Below are 8,086 nucleotides of genomic sequence, written 5' to 3'. Positions count from 1 at the left end.
GCCTGCGCGCGCCGGGCCCCCTGCTGGCGGGGTGGTGCGGCGGGTGCGCGCCGGCGCCGCGACCGGCACCGCCACCGCCACCGCCATGAACGGGACGGTGATCCCCGGCACACCGATCGCCGTGGACTTCTGGAGCGTGCGGCGCGCGGGCGGCGCCCGGCTCTTCTTCCTGTCGCACATGCATTCGGACCACACGGTGGGGCTGTCCAGCACCTGGAGCCGCCCCGTGTACTGCTCGCCGCTCACCGCCCGCCTCCTGCGCCGCCGCCTCCAGGTAGGTGCCGCGGGCGCCGGGCGGGCCCCGCCGCTCCCGCTCGCCCGCCCTCACCGCCCGGCCCCCTGCAGGTGCCGGCGCGCTGGATCCGGCCGCTGGAGGTGGGGCAGAGCCACGTGCTGGGCGAGGGGGACCCGGTGACCGTGACGCTGCTCGACTCCAACCACTGCCCCGGCTCCGTCATGTTCCTCTTCGAGGGCGCCTTCGGCACCATCCTCTACACAGGTACGGGGCGGGCGCCGCGGCCCCGCCGCCACCGCCCGCCCGCCCTGACGCCCTCCCCTTGCAGGGGACTTCCGCTACGCCAGCGCCATGCAGCAGGAGCCGGCGCTGCGGGGCCGCCACCTCGACCGCCTCTACCTGGACAACACTCACTGCCACCCGGGGCGCAGCCTGCCCTCGCGCCGCCGCGCCGCCCGCCTGGCCGCCCGCCTCATCCGCGCCCACCCGCGCCACCACGTCGTTGTCGGTGAGGGCCACACCTCCTTGTGTCCCTGCACGCCCCACCTCGGCGTGACCTCGCACTCCCTCGCAGCTCCCCTCAGTGGGGCTGTGGTCCCCTCAGCCTGGCCTCGCACTCCCTTAGCGCCATCCCTGCAGCGTGGCCTTGTCCCCCTCTGCGTGGCCCCCTTGCATGGCCTCACACTCCCTTACCTTCCTGGCAGCGTGGCCTTGTCCCCCTCCGCATGGCCCCCTTGCATGGCCTCACGCTCCCTTACCTTCCTGGCAGCTTGGCCTTGTCCCCCTTGGCGTGGCCTTGCGCTCCCCCAGCCTGTCCCTCTGCTCATGGCTTTCTTTGCAGGTGTGTACAGCCTGGGGAAGGAGACACTGCTGGTGGACCTGGCAGTGGAGTTTGGCACCTGGATTGTGGTGAGCCCCTGGCGCCTGGAGCAGATGCGGCTGCTGGAGCTGCCTGATGTGTTCACCACTGAGGAGGGGGCCGGCTGGATCCGTGCTGTGGACGTTGCTGAGATCCGCTGGGACACACTCGTCAGCTGGAACCTGCTGCACCCTACCATTGCCATCCTCCCCACTGGCAGGCCCGTGAAGGTCACTCACCCCAAAATCCACCCCATTCCCTACTCTGATCATTCATCCTTTTCAGAGCTGTGTGAGTTTGTGAAGTGGCTGAAACCCTGCTCAGTCATCCCGATTGTGAGGGGCAGCATGTGTCAACTTTACTTTGAGAAATATTTGAGTTCTGACCGGCAGGCACTTCCTGACCTCAAAATCCCAGAGCCTGTGCAAGAGTTTGTACAGCGGAAAAAGAAAGGACAGGAACCTGTGCGTCCATTGAAAAGAGCTGCCCAGCATTCTGTGCCTCGAGGAGTTGTTTTTGAATCCCCAGAGAAATACACTGACGGGTCTGAAGAGTTTAGGGATGTTAAGGTTCCTCAGCAGAACTGTGAGTCAGCTTTTTGCTCCAAAGAAGGCTGTATTTGTTGCCACACATGCAAGGAGAAAGGGGAGAAAATCAAGATGGATATCAACAGCCACAATCCCCAAAGCCAGTGTGCATCAGCTCAGCTGAATGGAGACCAGCCAGCAGTAGTAATATCAACTAGCCCTGTTAGCCAGTCACCGGCTTCTGATGAGGACATTCCATGTGGATTGGCAGAACAGTATTTACTCACTCCTTTAAATGTCCTAAAACAGAATTCCTTGGAGAAATTTGACAAGCTAGTAGAAGAATTCTTTAGGAGGGAGGAAGCATCCTGAAATTTGTGACACTTGCCAAGGCAGTTGATAGCAGTGATTCCAGCAGTCTTACTATTGCATCCCATTCTTGGAGTTTCCCATAAGGAGAATGCTTAACTATGAGACTTTTTCTTTACCTTTTATTAGCAGAGAAGGCAGCAACTTGAACTCGTTTGTATATGTTAGGATTTTTATTTATTTATTTTTTCATTTGTCTAAATCTGTCAGGGCTTCAGACTACACTCAGGCAGTGCAGTCCCACTGCAAGCATGCCCTATATTTACTTTTTGCAATGACTTATCCATCTTTTGTGGCAAAAGCTATTGCCAGATTGATTCAAATTGAGCAGCAGAGAGCGTGAGCTGTCTGCAGCTGAACTAATGGGTTTGAATGTAATGAGAGAAGCAAAAAAGGAGAATCTGAGAGCCCCAAATGTTCCTCTTTCTGTATTTTTGTAATGCCTCATTGACAATGAGCAGTTCATTCCAAGATGCATTACAAATATGTATTAAACTATGTTTAAAAAAGGTGCTTAAAGAAATCTAGAAAAGGAAGTGCCTTTAAATCTATTAATGAATCACTGTAATACCTCCAAACACAGCACTGCTTTTGCATCCTGCCAACTGCAGCTGGCTGCAGCTCTGCTCTTCTGAAAACACCGCCTTAATGTTAACTATAAATGCTCTTTCAGGTCACAGGCTGGGAAAGTAGGAATTGTGGATTTCTGGGTTTTGGATCTTTCAGAATGGCTTACTATATCCTCTGCAGTCTCTTCATTGAAGTCTGCATGTTTGAATCTTTCTGCTGGACTGCAAAGTGCTTTTGGTAACTGTAAGCATTCTGATAGGGGCATTGCTTTCCCATGGGCTGCCTTGAAAAGTACTTTCCAGCCAATGGCAAATGGGATAGGAGCTAATGAAACATCTACGTACTGGTGTAAAGTGTTAAGTCTTTGTGACATTGTTTCAAAGTGCTGGAATACTGGGGCTAAACAGCAAAACTGTCTCTTTTAGCTTGGAGGTCAGGCACTTCCCCACTGCAGGTCAACTGCAGAGAGCTGCAGCCTGGCTGTCACAATCGGGAAGTGTCAGCAATGAGACTAGCCAGTGAAAACACTGTAGTTATTCTTGCCAAACTGCACTGGCAACACATCACAAATTGGTTCCCCACAGGGTCACAACAGCAGCACTAGAGTGGAAACAGTCACTGGGCTCTTTCCTGGAGCACCAAGCCAGCTTGTTACTCAATTTTTCTAACCTGCCTGCCATTACTTTTCACACCAAATGTTTCATGTGCTCCTGGTCAGGATTAGAATCTCTCCTGCATGTAGTGTCCTGCAAGGTCTCTGCAAGGCCAGTCAGCTAGATAGATTGAATTCCCTGAATCAAGCCAGGTAAGGAAATGTTTGCTCTTTGAGTAAAGCTATGGCTCATGAAAAGCAGAGGTGCAGCAGCCACACCTGTTTAAAAACAAGGCTGTCCTGAACTGTAATCATGACAGCCAGTGTGAGTATATTTGGAAAGCTGCCTGGTAAACATGAGTCCTAGGTCCCGACCCTGTGCCTTACTGGGCACTGCAGCATTTTCACCCTAATATAAGCAGTGCCTCTTAATGGGACCACCTATTGACTCTGCTTGCTGGTTGCCAATGGGACATTGGAAGGGATGGAGCAGTGTTCTGCATTTCATCTTAGAAATAAACTTCTTCAAAAGTGGTAGCAAGGGCAGCTCCAGCCTCTTGCCATGGTCTACATGTCCCATTTCATGGAGATTTGTGTGGACTATTTGCCAGTCAAAATTAAACTGCAGAGTCCCATCATCTCAGCATGAGTGGAGGCACCTGCATCTTTGGTGATACCTGAGACTGCCAGCAGAATCATTGCCCTACACTGGCAATGTTTTGTCTCCTGCTGGCTGCCTTGGAAATGCTGGCTGTATTTTAACACTGTTGAAATTTAAGTGACTCATTTGACAGGCAGGTGAGTGAAACAGTGCCTGAACTCCCAGATTCCAAGTCCTGCTCTCGGCTTGCAGCCTCTCCGTGGTTCAGAATGAATGCTTGCATTCTGAGTCACTGCTCCATTTAGGTACGTTGCAAATGACCTCTGAGATTTGATGCATTTTGCTAATGATGTTTTGTGGCATTCAGCCTTTTCTCTTCTATTCTCATCTTCCCTAAATGAAGTAGACAACCTCCAGGTGAACCTCTGAGCAAAATGGAGTAGTAAGAGTGTTAAGGCTTTGCAGAGGCCACTGAGTTCTTCAGATCACACAAACAGAACTGGAAATTGCAAAGACTTCAGAGGCTGAGAATCTGCTCCACATGTCTGAACACCCAGTTAAAACTGCAGAAGAAATGCTGGGTTCTGCTACTGGAGCATAAAAGGTAATTCCTGCTACTTCAGAAGGAAATTATCCAAATCATGTAGAACCAGGGAAAAGTGAAACCTCTCCATAGGTTTAAAAGAAAATAAAAGCAGAAGACTCTTGACCAACAGTCAGCATGGAGATCCTTGCTTCAGCACAGCTGGTCTGTAAGGCATTTTAAAGTGCCAAACATGTTTCCTCCTTCTATTAGACGTAAATACTTCTATTGTGTACTTTCTAAAATCCTGGAAAACAAAACATAGCCTTCTAGGGAAAATTATGGCAGTGACCTATGGCAGAGCTCTAAGATTTCTGAGAATCCTTCAGTTACCTCTGGAGGTTTCTGGCAATAAATAGCTGGCCACTTACAGGCCTTGTTCTCCCTCATGCTTGCCTCCACAACTTCCCTCTGTTCCTACCGCCAGCTTAGCTCACAGGGGAGCGTTACTGCAGTCAAAGAGCTGGAGTATCACGTACACCAGGTCTGAACATGCTGCTTCCAGCTCTGCTGCATGGAGCTCTGTCAACACTGCTACCATGGGTGTGTTTTGCTCACAGCAGTGACAATGGGAAGCTGTAGCTAAGTGTTAGCTTGGTTATGGAGTATCTAGCACTATGTGCATAGAAACTGTTATCATCCCTGCAAGAAAAAAAGTGCTCTGATCAAAGCCCTTCCAAATCTAAATACGCAGCTTGAGCTGCTTATCTGTGTTCCACAGTTGGCCAAGCCCCAGTGGGATGAAGCAACTCACCCAAGGTCTCACAGAGTCTACGGACGAGCTAGGAACAGAGCTGAGTTCCCTTTGGCAAGTGCTTTAATCACAAGACTGCCTATTTAGCTTTTCAGCACTATTTTAACAAGCTGTGATCAAACACTAGCCTGTCATGAGGGTAGGGCAGGCCTATGGTGCCAGAAGCAGGAGCTGTCTGCTGAGTTCCTTCCACATAGTTGCCAAGCCAATCAGTATTCTATGAAACAGTTTATTTAGCTCTAGCTTCTCTATAACTGTGTAGAAAACCATGAAGGAGAGCCCTAGCTGTCCTGTGGAGAGAAAGAAATGGACTCTTACAAATTTAGGTCCTCACCAGGGACAGAGGTAACACATTGCTTGCTATGGAGCATGCAAGCTAGCATAATGTAGCTTTGTAGGTAACACCCTAAAGTACTCTTCTCAGTAGTGTTTAGAGCACTGCTTCCCATAGTACAAGGCTAAAACACTCATGACCTCACTTCTGTCTTCTCTGCTGCAGAGTTGTTGCCCATTTCTGTAGCACAGAGTCTTTATTGTTGCTATTTTCTAGATATGAAGATTGTGTAATAGGGAAATCCTCCTTTTCTTGTTCACCAATAAAATTTATTCAGGGAGTTTACATAATTTCCTGTGCAATGTGTTATTGTTTTACACTTATGCCAAATTAACTTAAAACCTCAGCTGTCTGGCTTTGTGCTCTTTTTGGACTATTCCAAAAAAGCAATAGAATGTGTAGAAAAGGTAGAGTCACCCTGATGTCACTTGAGGTGCATCCTCCACATGAGCTGCTGTCTGGCTGTTGTTGTTTTGTGTGCATTGGCTCTTCCTTCTGCTAGATTTGGGATATCTTTGCTGAGGTTACTACAGCGCCTGCATTTTTACCTACTGTCACATACCAGCCTCAGCACAAGTAGCCATGAGTGTGCGGCAACTTGTTTGGGACAAATCTTACTTGACAGCAAGCCTGTTGGCCCTGACTCGGAGTCTGGGACTTTCTGAGCAGGTGCCTAAGAAGATAAAGAGAATATTTTCATCTTGTGTGCATGCTCCATTTGTGTCAGGCATGCAGCATGGAGTACCATGCAGGGCTGATCCTATGCTTGTTTTCCAGGCATTACTGTCAGTAAATGGTGGGAGCATAGGGCTCGGGCCACCTGCAAAGCTGTATTCTTCATCCCACCAACAGAGAGGAGCTGCAAAATTACATGAGGGAGGAGCAGGGAGAGCCTGGAAAGGTGAGTCCCGTTCCCTTAAGGAATGAGTTCTGTAGTGAGCCCAGCGCAGAAACCATACACGCCTCCCTTAGATTTCAAGGGGCTTTGAGCCAAGCCCTTGCTGAAGTGTGTTTATGTCCTTTCCTGCTTTGGAGCTCATGGTAATCAGGAAGAAAATAAGGCTGATAGAAATGCAGCCCTTGAGTCCACCATGCAGGACAGAGATCTTCCTTCACTGGATAGTACAGAGGGGTGAATAGTATTTTGTTAGAGGAAGAAAATGGAAAGTGTTGTTATTTCTTGAATCTTAAACACCTGCCCCCCCATCCCTTGTAGGATTTTACACAAAAGAGCACTACTGTCCCATTTGAACTTCTCTGACGGGCAGCTTGTTTTTTTGTCTGATACAGTGTTATTTACTGCCCCAAATCACCGTGGTTAGAGCTGGTTGGCACTGTCTCTTGGAAAACAGTTACACTTAAGATTCTCCAAAGTAAAAAAAAAAAAAAAAAAAACAGTAATACACCCCAAACTTTGCTCCTCCCTGGTAGATCTGACAATGGCCCTAAGGACAATTTAGAAAGACACTTGTGTAATAAGTTGAAGATTGTGTCTGTGCACTCCCAGATTTGAATTTTTAGCATGTGTCTGCATGAAATCTCCCACCCATGCTAGGTGTAGCACTCTGCTGACTGCGGAGGCCTTAGCTGGAGACAGCTGGAGAAGTTGTGACCATGTTAGGAGGGCAGGTATGCATGCACATATAGAGTCCAGTCCTCGCTTCACAGGACCGGAGATTATGTCTGCAGAGGTCCTCCAGAGTGTTTTCTCTCCTGGGGACTCTGCCTTTGGCTTACATTGCTTGCAGAGGTCTCGGGAGCCAGTGAAGACCCCGTTTCAGAATGGTCAGTCGGGCAGTACTTATGTTCTTATGTTTTGATGTGTAGCAGATCTTGCTCAGTACTTCTACAGATGAACATAACCCTTTATCCTTAATTAACACAATCTGTGCTTAGTGCTAAAACTCTTTGCTTTATGGTTGAGGGCAAAGACCTGTCACAGCCTCAGGGAAGTGATGTTACTAAGTGTGCTGTGACATTCAGGGATATATAGGCATATTTTTGCCAACTCAGCATCACTGTTTGAGCCTTGGATCTCTGTGATCCATTAAAGAATGCTCCAGAGTGGCAAGACTGGGTTCCCAACAGCCCTGAAAGGCCTCAGATGATGATATACAGCAGCTTTTGCTGAAGACTAGTATGCAGTCTCCTCCTCTTTCACCTGGGTCCCTATCTGCCCTCTAACAGTCTAACTAGAACACACAGAGATTGTGAGACGGAGATCTTTCGATTTTCCACTGCTTGTTCTTTCCCCTCCACTAGTCTTTATCTCTGTCTGGATGCAAACTACTAGGCTTAATTCTTTATGCTCGTTAAAGCTGCAAGTTCATGTTTGTTGCATTGCTGTTCGTGTAAAAGTAGACGTGAAGTCGTTAAGGTTTTGAGACTTTGGTACGAATATTAGTAAAGGCTGTTTTGTAATACTGTAAGTTACTGAGAGAAAACCAGGAAACTTCCCTGTATTATTATTTTGACTTAGGAGCAGGCTGCATTAAGAAGAAATAGGTAGTTTCATAGATGAGCTCAAGTTCCTCAGAGGATCAGGCACCTCCCTCGGCCTCAGCCCCTTCCGCCTCGGCGCGTGCCACGGCGGCGGCGCGCGCGGTCACGTGGGCGGGCTCGGCGCTTGGCTCGGCGCTCGGCCCGGCTCGCCGCGCTCGGC

At 49.3% G+C, this 8,086-nt stretch overlaps 2 protein-coding genes across 5 annotated transcripts in view; both read left to right on the top strand.

Annotated features, from left to right (window-relative positions):
* The first annotated feature begins 44 nt into the window (after positions 1-44).
* On the top strand, positions 45-5,714 carry DCLRE1B (DNA cross-link repair 1B). 2 transcript variants are annotated; one of them, XM_026077343.1, is made up of 4 exons: positions 45-274; positions 376-499; positions 564-743; positions 1,077-5,714. In XM_026077343.1, the coding sequence occupies exons 1-4, from the start codon at positions 86-88 to the stop codon at positions 1,991-1,993; spliced, it is 1,410 nt and encodes a 469-aa protein (XP_025933128.1). In that variant the 5' UTR covers positions 45-85; the 3' UTR covers positions 1,994-5,714. The 2 variants fall into 2 exon arrangements, with proteins under 2 accessions (XP_025933128.1, XP_025933127.1); XM_026077342.1 differs by having other exon boundaries at positions 346-499.
* HIPK1 (homeodomain interacting protein kinase 1) overlaps positions 4,279-8,086 on the top strand; it is a 30,384-nt gene continuing 26,576 nt past the window's right edge. Inside the window, exons 1-2 of one of the 3 annotated variants that reach the window (XM_026077340.1) lie at positions 4,279-4,357; positions 6,202-6,325. The gene's annotated coding sequence lies outside the window, so the exon portion shown is untranslated. Of the gene's footprint in view, positions 4,358-6,201; positions 6,326-8,086 lie in introns of those variants that run through there. The other 2 variants (XR_003255444.1, XM_026077339.1) reach the window with 2 other exon arrangements.

This window comes from Apteryx rowi, unplaced genomic scaffold (assembly GCF_003343035.1).
Source record: "Apteryx rowi isolate R43461 unplaced genomic scaffold, aptRow1 scaffold_45, whole genome shotgun sequence".
NCBI classification, from domain to species: domain Eukaryota; kingdom Metazoa; phylum Chordata; class Aves; order Apterygiformes; family Apterygidae; genus Apteryx; species Apteryx rowi.
Note: the sequence above shows the minus strand (reverse complement) of the source record. Positions and strands in the feature narration are given on the sequence as shown.

Excerpts from the sequence above, each read along its gene's own strand:
- DCLRE1B (XM_026077342.1), top strand. The coding sequence starts at position 86 with ATGAACGGGACGGTGATCCCCGGCACACCGATCGCCGTGGACTTCTGG. Across the intron at positions 275-345 it reads TCCTGCGCCGCCGCCTCCAG|GTGCCGGCGCGCTGGATCCG; the intron begins GTAGGTGCCGCG and ends GGCCCCCTGCAG. Across the intron at positions 744-1,076 it reads GCGCCACCACGTCGTTGTCG|GTGTGTACAGCCTGGGGAAG; the intron begins GTGAGGGCCACA and ends CTTTCTTTGCAG.